Below are 25688 nucleotides of genomic sequence, written 5' to 3' on the forward strand. Positions count from 1 at the left end.
TTTGGGGTAGTCTGGGGCGTTTTGCTGTAGCTTGCATAGAAGAATATTAAAAAAATATATATATATATATTATATATATATATATATATATATATATATATATATATATATATATATATATATATATACCAAAAGCTCGATGGAGAGCCATATAGGACCACGTCCATTTCTGTTGTGCGACCCGGCCTCGCTACGATCAGCAATAACCATCAGTTTCTGTCCGCCCGGAAGTAGGACGCGGCGATAGGGTATGGCTATGCCAGACTAAGCGGAGTGCAAACTTCCAGCACGCTATTTTGATCATCATATCCTATAACCACTAGCCAAGTTACAATTGCAAATCATATAGGCTATTTCAAAGTTTTTACAGCTACAGACAACTCTTGTCATCCAAATCTTACAATAAAATGTCCCATAAACTCTGCCATCAAAGTCTCCTGCCAACATAACATACCATTAGTGTATACTGTCAATGCGGAAAATGAGACAAAGGCTTTGTAGCAGCAGAATGATGAAATCCGTTGTTTACGCGAAAAGAAGAGTTTGCAGCAGGACTTCGGTTGTCAACAGTGGCCCAATGACCACCTGTATCTGAAGGTCCATTGGGTGACTCTGATGACCAACCCTCTGGTGAAGACTGCAAATCATGAGCTTCCGGTGAAGGAGTCAAGTAAGTGGAATCCGCAGAGGGTTGCAAAGAAACCTGCTGAGGTGACGGTTTTCCAGAGCTTGTGTGGTAGGGAGGGCTAGGATAGGGATGGATAGGAACACTGGCTGCATGCATATAAACAGAGTGCATTTGCATTGATGTTGCAGCAGGTACAGAAACCATAGCAGCAGAAGATTTGACAGGTACTCTTTTTTCCAAAGCATTTGATTCAGCACTAGCCTGCTGGCTGAATGAGTACATAGTTTGATTTTCTGGAATTCTAGAGAAGCGAGGTGCATACTGTTGCATTTGAGAGCTATGGTGAGAACTTGAAGCAGACATCTGACCAGATTGAAATCTTGCATAAGATGGACTTTGTGCTGCAGGGTGTGATGGATGTGAATAAGACACTGACTGTGACACTTGAACTAAATGACCTTGTTCCACGGCGGCATAACCAGACCTGCTCCCTTCCCCACGCATTTCATATCGCAACCTATCACTGCTGTTCGGAGCTCTCATGACTTGAGGAACATCAGAATAAGAGTACAACCAAGGATCTGTGCGAATTCGACCAGGTAATGCAGAAACTTCTGATGAGATGGATGACTCATGATGATTGCTTGTGTGCATTAACTGTGGATGAGTAGGTGACCTTGTAACCATCCCTGATGTGTGTAATGGTACTAAAACATATAATAAAACAAGGAAATTTTGTTTTAGGCAAAATAGCACTGCATACTAGCGACTGCACACTACCTGTAGTTACAGAAGATGCAGACACTTGACCAGATGTACTAGACGACGTGCGACCAGTTGATGGTGCGCTGGTACCAAGTGTATAGTCCCTGAGCAAACTTGCAATATCCATGTGTCCATTACTACATGCAGCGTCTACCGGAGTACAGCCCATTCCATCCTGAACAGTACGACTTGCATAACTTTCCAAAAGGACTTTAACACACTCAATAGATCCTTCTGCTGCTGCAAGAAAAAGCGGAGTTTCTCCCTATGAAAGAAGCAAACAACACAAATCAGCTAAAATTAGCACCAAATTAACACACTAATAACAGCAAAACATACTTTTCCATTTTGACTGTCTTTCTGTGAGCCATGTTTTAGAAGCATAGCTGCACCTTCAAAGTTATTAACAGCAGCAGCCCAGTGTAAGGCTGTCTTACCTACAAGTACCAAAACATCACTTACACAGAAACTAAAGCCCTAATTACACCAATACCTTGGTTATCAACAAGACTTAAGTTTGATGGAGTTTTGGCAGTTAAGAGCATATCCATAACAGAATGTGTGTTCAGTCGAGCTGCAACCATCACAGGAGTAACACCATCATCATCCTGTGCATCCACATCAACAGTGGACTGAGCTAGCAACAACTAACAAACACAACATTAGACTAAGCTTACACTCCTGACACAACAACTACCTTAACAACTTCTCGCCCATCAGCTGCAACCGCAGAATGAAGAGGTGTTCTTCCACCCCTATCACGAGCATTCACATCTGCATTGCCATCTGAGATAAGCCACTCTGCTGCATTACGATGACAAAATCTACACCATAAACGTTATCATACAATTGTTACACATCGACACAGCACACAGCAATTAAACCTGGCAGCAAGATGAAGTGGAGTTTCAGCTGTTGTATCTGTTACACGACCAGCATCAGCACCCAGATCCAACAGTTCTTTTACGAAGTTCTTCTTCAAACGCTTCTTCCCATCAATCTCATCACTGTGATTGCTATTTGAACCTGACTGCATGACACCACCATGCATTGCAGCTACATGTAATGCAGTAACTCCTCCGGGGCCAACTGCATCTATGTCCATAGATGATGGCCTAGCCAAGTCTTCTTGTGGAGGTGTTGGCATTGAATTGGGAGGATTATGTGGATTCACTCCTTGGTGGTGCAAAGCAGTCCACTGATCCTTACCATGTTCATCATCATCATCTCGCACACCATCTCCTGCACTGCACTCATAAGGCTCCAATCCAACCACCTGCTCATTACTAAATACAGTTTCCCTCCAAAGATGTGACTCTGACTGCTTAGCCTGTTTGCGTGGCGGCTCTCCACTAACAATGTTTAATTCTGACACTCCTAACGACCTGCAGATGCCAACAAATATTACAATGATGATTGACAAAGCACACCAATAACAGTCTTTCTACTTCAGTGCAGGATGCTTGGAATTTTCTTCTCCGACAGGCTCTCCTCGAGCATCAGAAAATGACTGTGGAATCCAAGTTCGCCGAACTGTCACTTTCCTCTTCACTAGAACTAACACGACCACTGCAAGTAAGACAACAACACTAACAATTGTGATGATGACCCAAGTCGGGGTCTTTGGTCCTTCATCTTCTAATGTCAAACACAAGAAACATTAAGACAATCAAGCACAATGGCCATAAAGTTGGTACCAGATGCAATGCGCTTAACACCATATGCTACTCGCAGAGCATGAGCTTGCTGAAGACCAACCAAGTAATCAACCAACTTGACATTAAACAAAGGTTATGCAGAATCACAATGTCAGTAAAAAAAGACAGCTACTAACCTCTTTTATAGTAAGAAAACAATGATTACATAACATGTGAACTTTCAATTTTACGAGAATTCTAGAATACACGATAAAAAGTAAAATACTTTGATTGCAAATACAGAAATCTTAGCAACACCTCCTGTCAGCTTCAGCAGTTGTACTAACAATGTCCAAAGTTGCATTTAGTACTTTCGACAGTAAAAATGAAAATAAAGTTTCATTGAACTTCTCCAAACTAACCTCCAATTCAAACAACAACATGCCAGGCACCTACACAAAAGGGTGGTTTATTACAACTAATACATGTCACTGTAAACTCCAAATACATCGCCTGCATTATTATGGTCATCGCAGCTCTTGCTAGAATACAAACAAAACAGCTTGTTAATTAAACAAAATACCTTGTGTTGAAATAAACATAGTCCAAAATATGTATTATGTGACTGGACTACTAATAAACCGCGAAAAATGGGTCTTTACTTTGAATACCTCATATGGCACTGTAATTACATAATGATGGCATCAAGCACAGGTGTAAATGCCATCAAGTGAGACCATCCCAATATCATGTAATTCGCTTGGCTGTCTGTCTATATGGGTCAGTGTACTACTGTAAAGGGAAAATTTTTGCGTGGATAAATTTTTTGCTATTTTTGTGGTTAGGTAAATTTGTGCAAAGTTAAGCCCACATGAAAATCTGTCAATAAAAATGGGTGTAATCCCACGGTATGTAAGCCTGGTCAGTGAACGTCCACGCTTCTTCTGGGGCAAAGATGCAAGCGGCTCTTCACTCGTACATTGCTGGATCTTCGGATGTACTGTTTCTCCATTGACCTGACTGTGCTGTACTCTCACTGACAGGATGACCCAGTACACTGTCGAAATGCCTAGCAGCTCTTGCAACTCCATTCTCTGCTGCGTACCGTGCCAATTCGTGATGCTGGAAGGGGCTGTACACATGATACTCCGTTTTTCAACGTTTCGCGGTTGGAGTATGCCGTTCCCTCTGGAGGAAACTTTGCACACTGTCATTTGAAGCTTTCACTGCTGACAACCGCAATCCTGGAACGCCATTGGGTTGAGGTAAACACGGTTGTTTCTCCTCATTCCCCGCTCATCTCAACTACTTCAGCAGCATGATTTCTTCCAACACGTTATAGAATCACATGACTTGTTTTCTACCGCGAAAATTTTGCCCCACAAAATGGTCAGAAAAAAACACAAAAAAAGTTGCCCTGCAAAATTTCCCTTTACAGTATATACAATCCAGTGACACTGTGTACAACCCATACAGCTATATGGCCATTGTGACATTGGCTGCTTTGATGCAAAGTCAGGCATTCTATTCTAAATGTGTTTTTATACATATATACACATCAAGGGGAGCTGTGTGTGTGTGTGTGTGTGTGTGTGTGTGTGTGTGTGTGTGTGTGTGTGTGTGTGTGTGTGTGTGTGTGTGTGTGTGTCCATCCGTCCATCTGTATGTAAAAGAATACCTCCGAAATGATGAGTCGCAGAGCTGCTGAATTTTGCTCGTGCACGCCGAACTAAAAAAGGTAAACAGTGAAGGTGTCGGTGTGTTGCTGTTTCCAGAAACCACGCAATTTCTTGCCAATTGAACCTGTCTCTACTCGTGCGCAAATTTCTCTAGAATAGCGCACCAGATCTCCACCAAATTTAAGCTGCCCGTTTCTGACCTCATCATCTATTACCAGCAACATCGATAAAAGAAACATATTATTAAGTAGATCCGGATCTTTAAAAAATACGGCTAACTTTTTTTGCCAATGTGTGAATTGAATAGCTGCCATGTTTGCTACAACTATTCTCTGCAATAGCAGCAACCTTTTCAAAGTGACAACATCCAATGAGACTGTCAAAATAGCTGCAAGATAAGGTGTGACTTGGTCACATATACAAGAAACAAATTATACAGGAGTTTGCATTGTCTCTGCCCAATTACAGCTTATAGGTGGAGATTTGTGTTAATTTGCTCAGGAAAATCAGCTAGCAAATAGCTGCAACTTTAGAAGTTAGAGGGGTAGGGAAAAAGAGGAAAAGGGGAGAGAAGGGGAATTCCCCTAAGGGTTCAGCAATCGTGAAGAATCTCACACCTGTTTCTACTGTTGGCGCAACATCCAACATTTTCTGTGCACTCCTACAATTTGGCCATACCTGATAAGAATACTCTTGATAGTCAAGTGTGGCATCGTATGGCAACTTGCAGAACCAACGTAGATAGAGTTTGTTGCATTCTGGGTCTGGAATTTGGGACACATTCATAATGCTGTCCTCTAATGTCTAACCCAGACTTATGACAATGTCCTTTGCAGTTTCTGATCCTAACATTATCTGCCAAGTGTGGGCTATTGTTTGTGTCACGCATTTGACTTTTCTTGAACCACAGTCATCAGGCTTGTAATAACATCGTGTTGAGGTTTCTTTTTCACATGTCAAACGGACCGAAAGAGGACGTTGGAAAACGACAGCCACAGCAGCTAGAGCTAGCAAATTCACTGAAGTCTCTCAAATCGCGGCCAGGTGACTAGGTTCACAAGATCCCGTTTAGCCAAAACCACAATAAGCAAAATAAGACTTGAAGCAGTGATCCAAAGCACAAAATTGTGGTAGTGTAGGAGCTTCACAGCAACGTGACAACCACAACAGCCTTGCAATACATACACATACATACATGCATACATATATACATACATACATACATACATACATACATACATACATACATACATACATACATACATGGTGAAAAAATCTCTAAGCTGGTCAAAACCACGTTGGTCAATCTATGGCATCTGGCCTGGTTTTAGCCAGTGTATATTTCTTCACCAGCCAAAACACCTTGCATAGTTAGTTGTCTTACCTGGTCGAACCTGAAAGCACTACATGCATCATTACATGCATCGATAAACACTTGTGCACTGGTCTACAAATGTGCATTCGACTACTCTCTGTTGGCATTGACTTTGCACTCGAAGTGACTAACGATGCAGCTGTATTTGTTTACCACACTCAGATGTTAAGTGATATCCCATTAACTGTACAATCTAGAGGTCATACTACAATACAAAGATGTTAGGTAACAGTAGAGAAAGTCGCAGGCTATCAAGGCGAAACAGAACGAGAAGAGGAGTCACAAATACCAAGCAACTACTCGCGAAACAAGAGCAACTGTGTGTTGATGTCAAGGCAGCGGACCGTTTAGTGACCTTGCTGACTGGCTACTTCCTCTATTAGCAGCATTCTTGCTGTAAGACCATACCTTCTTAATGAGTCAAGAACCCTAACAAATCTTGATATGCAAAAGCCTTATCAAACCACCTGTGTAATACATACATCTTCGTTACCCTAACTATAAAAAAATGCGGGAACTTGTGGTTTCGAACGATACCAAGATCGTCACTGTCTGCCCTGTTGCGCAGAAGTTATTACAGATTTTCAAAGCGCAAAGCCAACACGAACAGAGAGTAACCATGCATACACTTGTATGCACACTTTCAAACCCACGCTAAAGACCTTGTAGTCAAGTTGAATTTCAAAAAAAGACCGCAAACTCCTAGATAGTGTAAGATTAATAGAGACGAGATGCTCAATCAACCAAACAAAAACTCTCTCCATGGTCATTGCATAGTTTATTATCCAGTGTTACAGTAGTGTGTGATATATCTGAGCAGTCTGGTCCGTAAGACAATTGTCACTCTTGTGTATATATACCTTGCCTGAGAAGGTCAGAACTAAAATTGAAGTGTGTGCAAAAGCATTTAATTTTTATTTCTTATTTTGTATAAGAGAAAATTTAACAATGTTGATAAATGAATAGTAGCATTCAATTACGATATTACTGCGTATAGAGCGGCATGCCAGTTTATGAAGGGGGATTACCAAGTGCCGTTATACCCCGGGGTAATTTTGTCATGTCGGTTATAAAGTGGACAAAGGTCAAACATTGGCTTGACAACATCCGGCTGCCATCCTCACTTCTTTACGTTGCTAACGTTTATCTGCATGAGCAGCTTACAAACTCCACCCCGCAGGGCATCTTATATGGCTACTTTCGCTTGCATACGGAGGGGAAAATAGAACCTGGTTCCTTGCATTGCGTTCCATTTTGCCCTTGTGTTGTGTTGCTTCAAAAAAATGGCAAGTGTGAATGGTCTTGCTCTGCATTGTGGTTTCTGTGGTTATCATATATTATGCTAAACTAACTTGCATTGAGTTGCATTGGCTAGTGTGAATCCGGCTTTATAGTTGACTTTGAAACTGGGATTTCAAGGTCCATGAAAAGCAATCATTTTTAGTTAAGCAACAGAAGCAAATTCGGACGTGTAACTAATGTCATCTGGAATCTCTCGTCAAGATGTATTTTTTAAAGCCTGGGTTGTTTTTCCATGGGAATGCCCCTTTAAGCGAGGGAACTTGCCCAAGTCTTCATACTGCTAACTCTATATTCAGAGACATAACACAACATGACTCTAGTCAAAGGGGCCTACAATCAGCAACCATGCATGCACAGGGTATACTTAGTCATCTTCAACAGAGCCTTCTTTGTCTTGTCTGTAATGCCATTATGTTCCTCATCTGTCAACTCCTCTTTGGTCACACTTTCATCCTGCAGAATGTCACGTAGTTTCTGATGAAGTTCACTGTTACCATTCCCGCTAATGATACCACAGACAACTAACGACCTCCTAATGAGATCCTCTGGGAGATCACACCAACACTGGGAGCCCCGGTTCACTACCGTTTCGTATGATGTTTGTTTTCGATAACCACTTGTTTAAACTCTCCTTCTCCTGTTGTAAGCCAGTGAAGCCATTTGTCCCACATTGCGGCCTTGAATGGTTTAGTAGACATCTGCTGACTGCAACAAGGGAGTCATCCCTCCCTGAATGACAGCTACTTTTGTGGAATATAATAATGTTGCTTCAATGACAACAAAACAGTTTTTTGTGTAACTTGTGGCACTATCGAATACAAACAGCGACTGAGGTCGAACAAGGCCCTGAGGACATCATGCTCATACTTGGCGTTTCCATTCGTTCATGAGTTCACTGGTTATCGATCCCTTCAGTGCAAATTGAACTACAATGTCCTTGGGAAAGTTCACTTTCGGAATATTCTTCTGATTCCGGAAAATGACCATAGCAGGCAGTTTCGTCCCATCAGCCATAGCACCAAGAACTAGTATAGGTTATAGACCGCTGGTGAGTGTATAAACGAAATACACCCTGCTCCGCCCACGAGTTGGCACGAGGGCAAAGCCCGAGGTCTGCACTTGCTACACGCATGAAAGAACTCACTATGATTTCCGTACGCATCCGTAGACCCACGTATTGTTTGTTCTGGCTGACAGATATGTTTCAGTAGCCTAATTGTTATGTTCACAAACATTTCACATCTTGATAAACCAGTAGCCCCAGGCAGTTATATGACCCGATTTATTGACCGGTCAATATGTAGCGGAAGTGGGATATGTCATTTATTGTAAGTGAATACTGGACACTGATTGGCACAGACGAAGCTAGGGTGCTACAACAGTGTATCTCAACTTCTCCTTGCCTGTTGCTTTTGCTTATATAATTGCTTTTATCCTGCGGAAGTCGTAAGTTCTCGAGTTGGGAAGATCCAACCACAGAGGTGATTCGTCCATTCCTCCAATGAACTTTAAGTCATAGGTGTGGTCTGTGTATTTCTGCTCCAGGAACTGAAAGAAGACATAGCAAGATCTTTAACGTTAGAAGGAATTTTTTTGTCCAATTGATGTTACACTCCTGCAAGCAAGGTTGTGACAGTGCAGGAACCTATCCAGCCATCCATAAAAAATGAAATTCATACCCTCAATGGGTTCATAGGTCTTCGATTAGTTTCCTACTCTGCTGTTTAATTGATTGGGCACTGACAGTGATTCCGTCCCTGCACAATCTTCTGATCCACTCTACAAGCTCACTTTCGCAGCTCCGGATACAGAGCCCTTCGTTTGGCCTCTTCGTCGTCCAGCAGCTGGAGTATGTCATCTCCTTTTCCTGATGGATTCTTGCCTTCATGTCTTCATGGCCGCTAAGCGTTCTTGATCCCTCACCCAGTCTTGGACACAACTTCTGGGGACTTCCAAACATTTGTCATGCGAGACACGTTGCTATCCAATTTGTCAAACATCGACAAAACGTCTAACTTCTTCTGTATAGTGTAAGACTTTCTTCCCTTTACACCTGCCTCTGTAGTCGTTGACTCATCATTTTGCAGTTCCCAAGGCTCATTGCTTCCATCTTCTAATGTGGGAGGCTGCTCAGCATGTGTTCCAACTGTCGTCCATGTTGACACATGCGCATATGACATAAACGCACGGCGACGTACCTAGTCCAAGGCCAGTAAAACATCAGTGACCCAGCCTATACCGGCAAACCCTGCAGTAAACTGGCATGCCGGTGTGGTTACCAAAAAGGTTCAATGCCGAATTTGGTAATCCCCGCTTATGCTGGCATGTTGCTCTATATGCAATAATACGATGCCAGCTGAAAATCCAATACAGAAAGATATTTGGCCGGAAAGTGCACCACCTGTCATTTGAATTTTCCATTTGCATTTTCCTAATTTTTAATACCTCAATTTTGATTTTGTAATTTTTTAATTTTAAATCTAAAAGAATTGAAATTGTCAAACCATTAGCCCAGATTTAAAAATTAAAAATGGAATGGACCGAAAGTGCACAGACCGTCCTCAGTATTGTCACACTTCAGGTTAACCCACAGAGAAGCAAGACCAAGACCAGACAGATGATCCATGTGCAAAAAGTAAGCTATTCATATGCCATTATCTCTCCATAGTGACAAGCTCCAAAGATGGAAGCTCAATGTTTCTGTCCCAAAAAGTCTTATTAATTAACAGCAAATAAACTCGAACATAATCACCAATTTTGGTTCCAACTTACTGTAAAAGAAGAAAATGTAACGGGCAGAAAAGTTAACGATTTCCCCAAAATTACATGTTTTGCAGGTTAGCGGAAGAAAAGTTAACGATGTGAGTACAACCAGTTGCTAGTACGCAGAATCCAGTTGAACAGTAGTACAGTAGTTTATAAACAAAACAAAACCAAACTACAGTACCGACCCATTAAAACATAATGTCACCTGGTCAACATCAATGCTACAGCAAACTGAAGAAGAGGAACTACCAACAAACAAACAAAAGTGACCACAAACAGCACTGTGAAGTGTGCTAGCACCCTTATGGTACAGTAGCAACAGTACTTATTTGGTAGCAGCTGTGATCCCTGCTTCAAAAAAGCCACGTTTAATAGTATCTTGCTGCTCCTTGAGCCAGCAGATGGTCTGACAAGCCACTGGAAGTGAATGGGCTTCAGCCTAGAGGTTTTCATGTCAACCTTTATGTCCTCAATTGCCACGTTGCTGTCAAGGCTAGACTTCACCTCCTCTGCATACCATTCTCCAAACTTCTGCTTCAAATGGCGCTTGAAAGGATCATTGATGGAGATGTCCAATGGCTGTAGCATTCCTGTACATCCTGCTGGTATGAACACTACCTTGACGTGCTCACCTAATTTCTTGAGGACACTTTGACATCGATGGACGGCAAAGACATCCCAAAGGCACAAACCAAACGTGTCTCCAGGTAACTGCATATGTTGTCTTTCTGTTGCCATGTAAGGGCTAAACACCTTTTCAATGAACTCAATCATGGTTTCCTCAGTGGACCAATGATTCTGACTGTGCGTGATGTACCATCCTGGAGGAACAACTACAGAAGGATGGCAACGAGGGGTTTTCCCAGCATAGATCACCTGTGGTGGGAGCAGTTGGCCATCAAGGGACACAGATAATAGTACAGTGATTTCACGTTTATCATCCAAACCAACAACTGCCACTTGCTTGCTACCCTCTGCAGCCAAACTCCAAGGGTTTACCAGCACCATCTTTGATCCAGTTTGATCACAATTGACAACCATTGTTGGCGGGATGTGAAACGTGCTGACTGCCTCAGCCACCTTGTTAAAAAAGAAAGCCTTCACTTCTGGGAAATCGGGAGGAATTTTACGAGCGGTGCACGTTACTTTCCTCTTGACATAGCCAAGCCTAGTCAAAAATGACTTGGCCCAACTTTTATCCAAGTCGATGTGTCCGCCATGCTCCTTCAGAAGTGACACGTTTTTGTGCGCAACGATGCCCTTGGCCGATGCCAGAACAACATCCGTACTGATAGGAGAACCAGCAGAGCGCAGGCTACGGACGAGTTTCTTCGTCAGATCATCAATCTCAACCCTCAAGAGGGCGCACTTGAGGGCCAGACAACTTGACACAAATTTCGTCGTAATCTTTTCCCCGCTTCATCTGCTCTTTCAGATTGTGCTTTAAGTTTCTTACTGTCGCTTCAGGAACGCGATGTTTAAGTTCACGAGAGAACTTCTCCACCGCGCTTTTATTTCCGTACACAAGTGCGTGCTTGCCAATTTTCGTCTTCACATCCTCCTCATATCTGGTAGCGTACCTCTTTCTTCTTCGGCCACTGCCGTCACTTGAAGCGTTGATGATCTCTTCAGCGGCTGCTCTACCAGCAGCAAGTGCTTTCTCAGACTCATCGTCGTCCCTAGCCGTAGTCTGCTGAAAATAACTTGTGATGCTGGACATCTTACTACTAGTACAATGATTCAACGCACCTCAGATGCACACCCAGCAAAACTGAAGTGGTACAGTTCCGTGAGTCCGGGATACTACTACGTAGTAGGGACTGCTAAACTGTGCATGCACAAGGTACATTTTGACAGCGCTTTAAAAGTTAACGAAGGATTTCTTCGTTGAGACGTTAGATTAAATTCCTCGTTACATTTTCTTCTTTTACAGTATTGGTTGTTTGCGAGGTTGTTTACCTTGCAGCAGAAAAGCATGCTAGTAAATGAACCCCGCGTGATTGTATCATTGATTTCTACATCTAACTGTACATTTTGGAAAGTAAGCCAGAAACCCTGTCAATGACTGAAACCCATTAAGTTAGACTGCATAATTCTGTTATGGAAAATCAGCCTACAGCAGCTATTAAAGGTACACTCCGTCGTGTAATGCTACACCCCCTGCAAACTTGATTGCATACTATAAGCAATCAAGTTGGAAGGTTGGGCTGAACTACAGGCAAAGCTGGATATCAGAGCGTAATCACCGTTACAAATAAGGAAAACGTACGGGAGCGATTTTGCAATCTCATTGTTGAAAGCAGAGTTCAGGTTGCACGCAAACCAACTCGTCATCTTTCCTCGGATTGAAGGCACCAAATAGGTTACATTTTACAAGAAACCAGGTTCAAACATGCGATCACTACATATTGGCGTGAAAACAGAGTGCATACAATGGTCACGTGGTTAGCAATAAGTAAGTCGTGTAATAAGTGCAAGTGCACAAATGCAGTGCAGTTGGTTCCAGCCTTCCAGGCACATCATCCACGCCCGTTTTGTAACCCACGAGCACCTTTTCTCCTCCTGCCACACTTGCACTGAGTCTACAGAGTACATACTTCACAAAAACCCTAAGGGATTCCAAATGTCAACAACGTAACTGTTGTACTTTGCTCTGGTTCTGATACAGTTAGACAACGTCTCTCAAATGACTTCTAAAAGCATTTTGACGGTTTAGCTTAGCGCACGTTGACAGAATGCTCATCACATGACCATCGTATTCACTGTTTTCACACTATTTGTGGCTAATATGTACTGATCACATGTTCAAACCTGGTTTCTGGTAAAACGTATTTGTGCCTTCAACCTGAGGAAAGATGACGAGTTGGTGTGTGCGTGACCCGAACTCTGTCTCAACAATGAGATTGCAAAATCTCTCCCATTCGTATATCCTATTTGTGACGGTGACTACGCTAAAAACCTAGTTTTGCCTGTAGTTCAGCCCAACTCTCCAACTTGATTGCGTATAATATGCAATCAAGTTTGCGGGGGGAGGGTGGGCCTGCACTAAATGGCGGAGTGTTCCTTTAACTGCTCAATGCCTATTTAGCTCATTTCTTACCTGCAAGTATTGCAGTCTCCAGCATCAAAACGACATTCAAATGATGAGCAACTGTGGTCACATACAAGATTGAGAGCTTTTTCATGACAATCAGCAGAACATTCTGGCCAGGGCGGTATAACACGACACTCACCTTTATCAAAAGAACAGTTACTGATATTGCAGCTTTTCTAAAATTAACAAAACAGAGTCTTTTGTCACCAACACACTTATGCTAAACATTGACTCACATCACAAATGCCATTTACTGGTAAACTCGAACAGTTCGATGGACAACCTCGATCACGAAGAGCTTCTTCCTCAGCTGAAGACAAAGAGTCTGAAGTTGCAGTCGATAGCATCTCACAGTTGTCCCCTGTAAATCCTTCCATACACTGACAGCCATAATAATCATCAGATATACAAGTCCCATTGTTTAAACAAGGATTATGATCATTGCAAGTCACTCGAAACTCGCAGTTTGGTCCAGAATATAATGACCCACAAACACAACTGTACATTGCAACACCATTGACACAAGTTGAATTACGTTGACATGGACGTGATGCACATTCATCAATGTCGCTCTCACAGTAAAATCCAGTCAGGCCAGTGGAGCAAACACAGTCATAAGACCCATTACGATTGATACAAGTTCTTCCACTAGCACAAGGATTGCTATCTGGATTTACACACTCATTTTTGTCATCAGTACAATTATGTCCAGTAAACCCTGATGTACAATTGCACTGATATGAGTTGACCCCATCAGCACAAACACCTCCATTCTCACAAGGATTAGACTCACACTCATTGACATCAACAGAACAATGTACACCGATAAAGCCACTGGCACACTGACAAACGTAGTGTCCCAATTGTTCTACACAACTGCCACCATTTTGACAAGGCAATGATAAACAGGCATCAATCTTAGTTTCACAGCTATTACCTGTATATCCAAGTAGACAAACACATCGCAATCCTACACTAGTGTGTTGGCACAACCCTCCATTGTGACAAGTGCTTCCTACACAAGAAGGAATGGCGACGTCGCAGTGCTGACCAGTAAACTCGGGTTTGCAATGACATTGATATCCTCCCCCTAATATGTTTGTGCAATTGGCTGTTCCATTCATGTGGCAGGGTTCATGCTCACCATGCATACACACAACAAACTGTGCAACACACCGTCGATCAGGACCACTGACAGTAGCATAGCCAGGAGCACAATGACAACTGAAAGAATTAATCTGATCAGAACATGTTCCTCCATTCAAACAGTCAACATTGACACAATCATCAATCATGTCCAAGTCGCACAACAGACCAGTAAACCCCAACTGACAGTCACAGGAAAACGATGCAATGTGATCTACACATTGTCCGTAGATGCAGGGTGATGACATGCAATCATCTATATCTTGTTCACACATAGATCCTGTGTACCCATTCATACAAGTACATTCAAATCGACCCAATAAACTTAAACAAGTTCCACCATTCTGACAAGGAAATGATATGCACTCATCCAACTGTGTTTCACATCTCTGTCCAGTGAAGCCTGTGACACAACTACAAGTATACCGATTTATGCTATCTACACAAAAATCAGTTCCTCGACTATCACAAGGGTTTGAAGTGCATTCATTAATATTCACTTCACAGCGTGAACCAGAAAACCCAGACAAACAGCTGCAACTATATTCATCAACACCATCCACACACGTTCCATTTCCACAAGGTGAGTGAATGCAGTCATCAATGTCATGCTCACACAAAGATCCAGTAAATCCATCTGAACAAATACATGCAAAGTCTGAGTGACCAGTCTCATTTGCAATGCAAGTACCATTATGTTGACAAGGTGTTGAATAACAATAATTCATTTTGAACTCACAGTGATAACCAAAGTATCTAGTAGAGCAGTTACAGTGATATGAAGCAAATTCATCTATGCAAACTCCTCTATTTTGACATGGGCTACTGTCACATTCATTTACTTCATTTTCACAGCGTTGACCAGAAAAGCCTTCCCTACATTTACAGTGGTAGTTGGCAACTCCATTCACACATGTTCCTTCATTTAGACACGGAGCTGACAAACATTCGTCTACTTCCAGGCCACATAATGTGCCAGTATACCCGTATGCACAGGTACATCTGACACCACTGCCTGGCATCCAGAAACACGTTCCATTGTTTCTGCAAAGCTGTGATTGACAAGGATCATACAGTACATCTGAACACTGTGTACCAGTCATTCCAATTGGGCATAAACAACGATAACCATTTGTTTCATTTACACATGTTGCATTATATTTACAAGGTGATTCTTGACAACTGTTAGTATTAGTGTCACACTCTAAGCCATCATATCCAGGCGTGCAGTCACAGCGAAAAGAGCTTATTTCATCATGACACGTACCACCATTTTGACAAGGATCAGACAAGCAGTCGTCTACATTGGTTTCACATAAACGCCCATGGAATCCCGTCACACACTGACATGTCCATCCAGCACTGTCCTCAACACAAGTTCCATTATTTTTGCAAGACATCAAGCTGCATTTGCTCACATTCACCTCGCAGTTGACACCTGTAAAGTCAGACAAACAAACACACTGATACCTGGTACTAGTGCTGTTGCTTTCATGACACAACCCTCCATTCATGCAAGGAAGATCGTCGCATTTGTTTACAGCATGTTCACAGTTAGTACCATTGAACCCACTGTGACATATACAAGAATAGCTGCCAATGTTGTCTACACATGTTCCTTCATTTTGACATGGTGCGCCAGCACAATCAATCACATCAACAGAGCAGTCTAATCCACTGTATCCCTGTAGACAGCGGCACTTGTAGCCGTTTTCCAAGTCTATACACACACCACCATTCTGACATGGCTCTGATGCACACTCATCAATGTGAACATTGCAAGTACTGCCAGTGTAACCAGGATTGCACAAACAAGAGTAAGAATCAATACCATCAATACAACTCCCTCCAATTAAATCACAAGAAGAAGATAGAGAACAGTCATCAATATTAGTTTCACAGTGTTCACCTGTACATAAAAACAGCAGCTACAAACTCATGCTATAACAGAGACAGTACGCAAAGGTATGCAAATTCAAACCTGTGAATCCCTTGATACAGCCACATGAAAATCTATCAACCAAGTCAAAACAAGTGCCTTCATTTTGACAAGGATTACTAGCACATTCAATAATATTATGCCGACAGTCTATTCCACTGAACCCTTCTAGACACTTGCATGAGAAATTGGCTAAACCATTCACACAAGTCCCACCATTCCAACATGGCATTGACATACATTCATCAATATTACTCTCACACATCTGTCCATCAAATCCATTTGTGCATGCACACCTGTATTCATCTTGCTTATCATGACATGTTCCACCATTCATACATGGATAACTGGCACACTCATCCATATCACTCTGACAAGTATCTCCAGTAAACCCTGGTTGACACACACAACTGAAGCCAGTGTTCAAGTGTGTGCAATTTCCACTATTAAAACAAGGATTTGGGTCACAAAAGTCAATTGTGATATTACAGTTATAATTCGTGAACCCAACAGGACATGAACATGAAAAAGAGCCATCAACATTCTTGCATGTTCCATCATTTTGACATGGCATTGTCAAACACTCATCTATGTCAGTTCCACAATTCTTCCCAGTGTAACCGATCTGACACTGACAACTGTAGTCACCGTTGCGATCCCAGCACGTCCCTCCATTCAAACAAGGAAATGAAATACAGTCATCAATGTCACTTTCACATAACGAGCCAGTAAATCCAAGAGATGGACAAATGCAACTAAACAAACCAGCAGAATTCTGACAAGTGGCATTATTCATACAAGGATTGCTTTTGCATTCATCTACATCCTCACTACAGTTTAAGCCAGTATATCCTATTGCACATTCACAATAGTGTTCTTGTTCGTGCCACATCATCAAGCAGGTCCCACCATTCTCACATAAAGGTACTGAACTTTCTGAACACTCATCAATAATGTCACACAAAAATCCTGTGTAACCAGGCATACAAACACAATTAAATGTTTTTACCCCATCCATACAAGTGCCGTTATTTTTGCAGGGTTTATGTTGACAATCATCAAAGTCATTCTCACATATATGACCAATGAAACCAGTGGAAATGCAATCACATTCAAAACTGCCAAACAGGTTCTTGCAAGTTCCACCATTCAAACAAGGTCCAGATCCCCCATTACACTCATCAATATCATATTCACAAAAACGACCTTGTAAACCCACACTTTGACAGTCACATGTGAAATTATTCACAAACGGTTTACAAGAAGCATGATTTTGACATGGCATACTCGTACAATAGTTGATCATCACCTCACAGTGCTGTCCAGTAAAGCCTGTAACACAAGAAGCATAGTTCACTTAGTAACATTAAAGTATTCTTTACAGTAAAATGACTATATTTTTCATTTACACAATTAGAAACAAGATCTATTCGTTCTTATAAATTGTTATCAGCTTATAATGTCATTAAAGGTACACTCTGTCATTTAGCGCTACGGCCACGCAAACTTGATTGCATAGCTACGCAATCAAGATAGAAGGTTAGTCTGAACTCCACGTAAAGCTGGATGAGAGCGCTAGATATTAGCAGCAAATAGCCTTGAAAACAGAGGGCATACGATGGTCACGTTAGAAACATTCTGCCAATGCGGGCTAACGCTAGGAGCCTCACTACCATCAAAATGCTAGGAGACACTTGTGAGACATTGAGAAAATGTGCCCATGGGTTTTGAAACAGGCATGGATGCGCATGCAAGGCTGAAGTCACCAACTGCACTGCATTTGTGTGCTTGCATTTATCATGTGACCTAATTATTGCTTACCATGTGATCATCATATGCGCTCTGTTTCCACGCTAATATTTAGAGCTCACATGTTCAAACCTGGCTTTGTGTAAAACGTAACCTATTCGGTGCTTTCGACCTGAGGAAAGATGACGAGTTGGTTTGTGCACGACCCAAACTCTGCTTCAACAACGAGATTGCAAAATTGCTCCCGTACATTTTCCTTATTTGTAACGGTGACTCGCTCTGATAGCCAGCTTTGCCTGTAGTTCAGCCCAACCTTCCAACTTGATTACGTAGAGTATGCAATCAAGTTTGCGGGGGCATAGTGCTAAACGATGGAGTGTACCTTTAACAGTATTTCTAGAACGGCCAATGGGTTCATCATCAACACCCACTCACCATCCACCCACATGGTAAACAGTGCTACTTCTTTCTCTTCTTGACTTGAAAGAAACAACATGTTAGTGAAAGACAACAAGACTGATGCTCTGTTTGGTACTAACATCACCACTATAACAATTCACGAAATTCCTAGGCACAAACCTATCAAACCCATGTTATTAGGGTAATAGGTAGGTTCAAAGTCTTCATGTCAGCGTTGAGCGGTATACCATTATTTCTAGTTAACCGTAGGCGCTTGCGCTAGGTTATCGTAGTCGTCTTACTGAAAATAGCAACCGACTACTTCTTTCTCTTCTTGACTTGAAAGAAACAACATGTTAGTGAAAGACAACAAGACTGATGCTCTGTTTGGTACTAACATCACCACTATAACAATTCACGAAATTCCTAGGCACAAACCTATCAAACCCATGTTATTAGGATAATAGGTAGGTTCAAAGTCTTCATGTCAGCGTTGAGCGGTATACCATTATTTCTAGTTAACCGTAGGCGCTTGCGCTAGGTTATCGTAGTCGTCTTACTGAAAATAGCAACCGACTCGACGGAAATACTGACTTGATGGAAAAAAGACCACGTAAAAAACACTGGAATTCGTGTGATCTCAACATATCGTTGTTGAAGCTTGTCCACGAGTAGGCAGAGTCATGCAGGACGTTCCAATTTTGATTACGAGTACGTTCAAGGTCATAGCAAACAGAGAGTAGACACGTAGTGAACCTGCGACGGCCAAGTGTCAGGATGCTTGTGTCTACTGACGTGCACGTGGTGTCCATTTTTGCATGCTTGCCAGTATGTTTGCAGCAACTGTTTGGTGTTGTGCAGTTCGAGTACATACCTGAGCCTTGTTGTAGAGGCTAAATTCGGTGCTCTAGCCATAAACAGTTTCATGGCACACGAGCAAATGTGTGTTTCTAACCAATATGATTACTACCAAAGTACCCGCAACTGGAAAGGTGCCATTTCTCGGCACCAGGGTTTAGCACTTTTAGTGCTCCTTTCATTATTCACAGTATTCAGCCAATACCAGTATATCAGTTTGGCGGCAGTCTCATGTTGCGCATGCTTGTTATTCAAAATGGCATCCCGTGGAAGTTCCGCATGTAGTGCGCAGGAAGAAAGCAGCTGCACAGAGTCTGTCAGCCGCAGCTTGGCGTGTAAATCAAAGTTGGCAAAGTAGTCCTGATGCTAGCAGAAAAACATAGTCGCCTGACACCACCATCTGCTGTGTTTGTAAGAAACATGTCTTCAAAATGCAAACACGTTGCATGTTCTTGTTGTCAAGAGTCTTCTCACTTGATTGCAATGCTAGAATGTTAGTGTTGTCAGTTTGTTTGTAACTGGTAGAAACGAAAGCACTAAAGTGCTAAACCCTCGGCTGCTAGCTCAGGCACACAGAACGGCTATACTTACTTACATGCAAGAAATGACACACGTGACTAGACTGCCAGGTGTACAGTGTGCTGCTAACTAATCAATAGAAGAGCATGAGAAGGGGGCTGGACACATCGACTAACACTCTCAAATGGCACACTAATTAACACCAACAATAACAACGAGCGCATCTCCTGCCTTCCAATGTCCAGCCTTCCCTTGGTCTGGTGGTTGGCCCACAGCAATAATACTATGCCCTAGAGCATGGGCAGGTCGGGTTAACAAATAGTATGTTGCTTTAGCTCCACAGAAACAAAGATTAATTTGTCACTCTTCAAGCAACACATGATTACTGGGTAATTGGAAAAAATATTGGTATACCCCAGTACTGTACTGAAATTTGATATGATGCCACAAGTCAGTTTACACAAGTGCAGCACCAATGTGCAGCAATGGCAACGAAACATACAGAGACCTCTAGGATTAGTTTGGTGATTGTAATTTGCATACAGGTATACGTTTTCGTGCAATCATTTTATCACTAGCATATTGTGCGTGTTTCAGAGTTCAGACTATGTACATACTGGGACTCAAGAGATGCAAGATAAGGTAATAACCACAGCACAAACTGAAACTTGGGAAGTACCACATAAGGAAACCACAAACTATAAAATATGCAATTTATTAGACCTATAAACAGTGATATGCCCACTTAACTCCAACTAGCTGTGATAAAGTTTTGGATAGTTAGGAGACCCTTGGTCCTGGCCAAGTCACTGATCAAAACAATACACGATCTCTGTTAATTAAGAGAGAATTTGTTCTTATTCTCAAAACTATAAGTACTAGCCTACAACCGGCCAAGTCCGAGCACACGCGGTAGGCAGTGGAAATCAAACCCGCCCCTCACCCACTCTGCTTCCTGTTTAGAGCATGATGCAACTTCTTCGACGGAACAAAGTCCACCCAAGTTGAGTTCCAGAGAGGGTTCCTCGGCGAGTAGAGTGCGAGCGCAGACGCAAGCCAGTCGAATCGCACCCATCCAGCATAGTCGGCGCATCGATCCGTCCATCTGTCCATCCATCTTGCCAAACATCGTGAGTACAGACGGACGAAAGTGACGCTAGCGCAATCATATATAAATGATAGATCAAATAGATCAACTGACCCATCTTCAGTAAACCTTGATTAGCATGAAACACTGACCATGAAAGCACATGACATAATTTTCTACACCAATGAAATAACTCTCCCCACAGTGTATGACAAATCAGTTGCCTAGGTGCCCAGGACAACCAAAAATATGTCCAGACAACTGAAATGGCAAACTATGGTTGCCCAGGGACAACTGGCTGACAACTACCCTACCTACCAGCTTCATGATAGACAAGATTTCAGCTATGTTGCAGAGTCCTATGTGAATGCGTTGATAGTACTGCTGTTATCTTTAACCCTTCTGATGGCAAAGCAAATCATTTGCCTGTCTGTGTCCAAGGAGATGAAAACCGCCTGTTTAGAGTGGCAAGTCTGCTTCTTACAGGTTGTGTGTCTGTCTGTCTGTCTGTCTGTCTGTCTGTCTGTCTGTCTGTCTGTCTGTCTGTCTGTCATCTTCATATATTTGATAAATCACAACTTAGAGTACATGCTGCATGGCTATTACAAACCTCTACAATTGTTCAATAATGTCCAAGCTACTTTCATCATTATCGACTCCAAGGCCACAAGGCTTGGCAACTTGTAAAAACTACTCATTACATGTATTTTGAAGTCCTCTATATATCACTCTCGAGTTACATGCACTTCTGTAGTTGAACAGACAGGCATTCTCTCCAGTATGTTTTCTGTCTGTCTGTCAATACATATATTTCTCATACAAGACAATATTACAGTCTACAATATGCTAAAAATCAGCAAGTTCTAAAACAAATTAGACCCAAGAGGTCCCTAATTGTGACAAACAGTAAAAAAGTTAACAATAAGCTAACAGAGTTACTAATGGCACCAACTGATCATGATTCACCATTATACTGGACTCTGCTCACCTTCTGCAGTAACACTCTTGCATTGCATTGCTGCATCGCAATTGAGAATTGAGTCGTCCATTGACATTTCAACTCATCTTATCTGCACTCAGTTGTCTGTCTGTGTGTCTGCCTGCAGCCTGTTTGCTTTTCTGTCTGTCTGACTGTCTGTCTGTTTGTTTGTTAGCTGTATTTTACCTGTCTGTAAATACGCATATTTTCATAAATCTAGCAGTCATGGATTTAGTTTATGGGCAACTAGAGTAATGACCGGACAACTAAAAATTTAATGTATGGTTGCCCGGGGACAACTTAGAGATGAGACAATCTGTCGTACACTGCCCAAAATTGCACAAGGCTATGCGTGCAGTGTCTGCACTTGGTTTGAAATGGCTGGCCACAAGCTGGTCACTCTACCACTGAAGAAAGAGCAAGATCCAATTAATCGAGAATGTTGAAAGAGATGAAGAATGTTATGCAGAATCAACATGCACCAAATACTTGTCAACAGTTCTCAAAGATCGAGAGAGACAGAGAGAGATATTAGTCCCATTCTAATGTTGGCAGACAAAAACAATTAATACCTCATCAAGAAGCAAGTATAAACAAGACAAACCACAAGAGCATGAAAGATGAGTTGCTCAAAGGGTTTACATTAGCAAGGTCAGAGACTGTAGTGATGAACTACCAACTATATGAAGCTGCAAGTACAAGTAGCAAAACTGCCGTGGCGGACAAGAATGTGATTTGCCTTTCTCTTTATACTAAGAATAAAGACTATTATGTCAAGTGCACCCTAAGAAGTTCTGTTGTTCTGCTTCGTTACGATACAACTTGAAAATCGCGGAACATTTTCAAGTATCGTGGAACATTTCAGGTTTGCGTGGGTGTGCCTGTGCATGTACGGTGAATTGTGAGCAGGCACCTTTAAGCCCTCTAACAAAACAACCAAATTTGGATACCATTTTGCTTCCAAATGGACTACTTAAAACACTTATCTACAACTGCACAAAGCAACTGTCGTTTGCATGACCACATATTCATAACACCACTAAAATCGTCTGTCATCGTCAATTGGCGAGGGTCAAGATAAAGAGAACATAGAAGTCACCCTGACTACAATAAGTTTTCATCTACTCTTGGTTGTTACAAAAGCGATGTTTCAATTGTGCATTTCTAATAAAAACTTGTGACTTACAAACATATGTTAGGCTACTTGTGATGGGCAGTCTATCCATTGCCTGTGGTTGTTTAAATATATACAACAAAAACCGAATGCTGCTCCATGACTGGACCACATTAACTGCACTGGAAACGTGATACATTCCAAACATATTCACAGATCCAGCCAACCAACCTTACCAGGTACCACATAGCAACAAAAAAGGTGCCAGTGCTTAAGCCCAGCTCAGCCCTATTTTGAATATTTTTCTTCGCATTGTCAAAAAGTTTTATGGAGCCTGATAACTCATGGCTCATAGCTGAAATCATGCCTCTCCCATAAACAAAATTTTTGTTTAGTACGAAAGATTTTTATGTGGTCCCCAGAGATTCAACTGAAGGGAAATCTGTTGTGTGTACTTTATGACCATTGCTTACATACTAGATACACATGTATATGTTACACGTACATATTCATAAATCATAACGCCAATTTACTTACCCGTGGGACAATGACAGTATGGATGACCTCCAACATTTCTACAAGTTCCTTCATTTAGGCAAGGCTGACTGCCACAAGGATAAATCAACTGATCACAGCTTTGTCCGGTGTATCCAGGAGAGCAATCACAACTGAAACTGTGAAACGAGTTCCGACAGGTAGCTCCATTCAAACATCTTGAAGGTGTAAGACTGCATTCATCAATTTCAGTTTGGCAACGAGTACCATTAAATCCCTCCTGACAGTGACACCCAAACGTGGTAGCAGAAAGACTGGTACAAATACCACCATGTTGACATGGATATCCCTGGCAATGATCCTCTTCACCTGGCTTCACTTCACATCTTAAGCCATGGTATCCGTCAGTACAGTTGCACAGTCCATTTGGCAAGCAGTTTCCTTTCCCGTATGATGTGCAGTGGTTGTTGGGATCTGTACACGGAACAAGATAGAAATCGCAACCGCTGCCTGAGAAATACGGCGGGCAAAGACAATAGTGTTTCCCTGAAGCCTCGCTGAGCTGGCACGTGGCTGCGCTATGACATGGATTGCTGGCACAAGGGTCAGCGAACTCACACTCAAGTCCACGATAACCCACCGAACAACTAAAAACAACGACAACTATCTAGTATCCGTAGTATTGTTAGTCTAGCATGCCAATCAGTTGACAGTTCCCACGGTACTAAAAGACCATGCTACACGAACATCCACAATACATGTACGTGACACTCACGAAATACAGCACCGATCTGATGAGAACGGGCAAGCACCAACACACCACAAGCGAATCGACACAAACCAATAATGACAAATAAGTTTCCGACCTGCAAGATTCTTTCCCAGAAATGACAACGCAGGTGCCGCCATTATAGCAGCGAGCAGAACAAGCTAAAACAACACAAATATCACCGACTCACCATGTTACACAGCGTTTTACGATAGCTGGACTATGCAAACTTTCGCACAAAAGATTAGTAACCTGCCACCTTCAAGCACAAACATGCAGCTACCATGCGAAGACGAGTGTGCCAGCTAGGACAAGGCGACGTCAAGCAATCAGGTGACGATTGGCTTTACTGAAAATAAACACTAAACGGGGCCTCCATGCCCGGACACGGAGTCTACGGCGCCTCCCCGTGAAATAGTCTCTAGCCAAGATAACAACAGTAGCAGCTTCTGGTTTAGCACTTAGCACTTACAACCATAGGACGGCAAGATGCAAGTTGCTATAGAGAGAAGAGAAAAAACGAAGCCAAATCTAGATGCCATCCTCCAATTATCACCACATTACAAAGAACGCTCTCTGTCTCTCTCTCTGTCTCTCTCTCTTGTCCTCTCACTCGTGCTCGTTTGGTCGTCGTCGCAACTTTGATATTTAATCCCTCCTTATCATATCTGTCGTTATGGGCGGTCTTGTGACCCACGTTGTCACTTCCGACGTCGCAAGCGTCAGTGATTGGGTTAGATAATATATGGTAATTATGTGTAATAGCAGTTCTCACGAGTAGCACGTGTACTGTAAATCGTAAAAAATATTGCTATAAATAAGAAACAACTATTATTTAGGGTCGCAACTTTCGCAGACAAGTAGTCATACTTTACATCTGAAACCAATCTCCCACAATGAGATTTCTACTTCACTCCTAGCCACCTTGAAAGCAAACAGAGTAAAGTGGGAGATTTGTGAGACCATAGTACGTGCGTGTCTAGCTGAGTACGCAGCAGCCTGTTGTTTGTCCGTGTTGATTAGATTATTAATTGTTAGTTAATATCCCGTTGAACAAAAATTAAAATGTAACCTAGTGTCCCGTTCTAAAAATTTCGCTCAGAGTAATATATCCGGGCATCAGAGACGTAAAAGTCACGTGCAGTTACTTACTCATCCGTTTTTGACAAGTTTAGCACTTGTCAAGTTGATCTAGCTAGCGCACTGTTCGCTCTTCGTTTTCGACGTTTCTGCGTACTCCGTCACTTTGAAGATGTTGCAATTCGTGCAGCGAATGGATCAAAACGCGGCGACAGTTGAAGAAGATCTCGTTCTTCGCCTGGACTAGCCTCGTGCCAGTTCCCGTATGACACGAAAACGCCGGAGATTTCGGCGTTTTCGTGTTATAC

At 42.2% G+C, this 25688-nt stretch overlaps 1 protein-coding gene across 1 annotated transcript; it reads right to left on the reverse strand.

Moving 5' to 3' along the window:
• Positions 1 to 281: 281 nt before the first annotated feature.
• Positions 282 to 24947, reverse strand: LOC134190501 (neurogenic locus notch homolog protein 2-like). Its single transcript, XM_062658956.1, has 17 exons — positions 24773 to 24947; positions 24398 to 24461; positions 23574 to 24178; positions 16374 to 17663; positions 13483 to 16301; positions 13253 to 13422; positions 3539 to 3572; positions 3349 to 3482; positions 3228 to 3288; positions 3091 to 3166; positions 2842 to 3031; positions 2278 to 2778; positions 2091 to 2217; positions 1887 to 2040; positions 1733 to 1830; positions 1409 to 1658; positions 282 to 1335 (listed from the first exon to the last, which is right to left on the reverse strand). The coding sequence occupies exons 1-17, from the start codon at positions 24840 to 24842 to the stop codon at positions 470 to 472; spliced, it is 7509 nt and encodes a 2502-aa protein (XP_062514940.1). The 5' UTR covers positions 24843 to 24947; the 3' UTR covers positions 282 to 469.
• Positions 24948 to 25688: the final 741 nt, after the last annotated feature.

Source organism: Corticium candelabrum, chromosome 15 (assembly GCF_963422355.1).
Source record: "Corticium candelabrum chromosome 15, ooCorCand1.1, whole genome shotgun sequence".
Classification (NCBI taxonomy): Eukaryota; Metazoa; Porifera; class Homoscleromorpha; order Homosclerophorida; family Plakinidae; genus Corticium; species Corticium candelabrum.

Bases quoted from the DNA above. Each gene is read 5' to 3' on its own strand.
- LOC134190501 (XM_062658956.1), bottom strand. From the start codon at position 24,842: ATGGCATCTAGATTTGGCTTCGTTTTTTCTCTTCTCTCTATAGCAACT. The intron at 1,831-1,886 runs GTATTGGTGTAA...TGGTACTTGTAG, and splicing joins AAGTCTTGTTGATAACCAAG to GTAAGACAGCCTTACACTGG. The intron at 1,336-1,408 runs GTAGTGTGCAGT...TATATGTTTTAG, and splicing joins TGCATCTTCTGTAACTACAG to TACCATTACACACATCAGGG.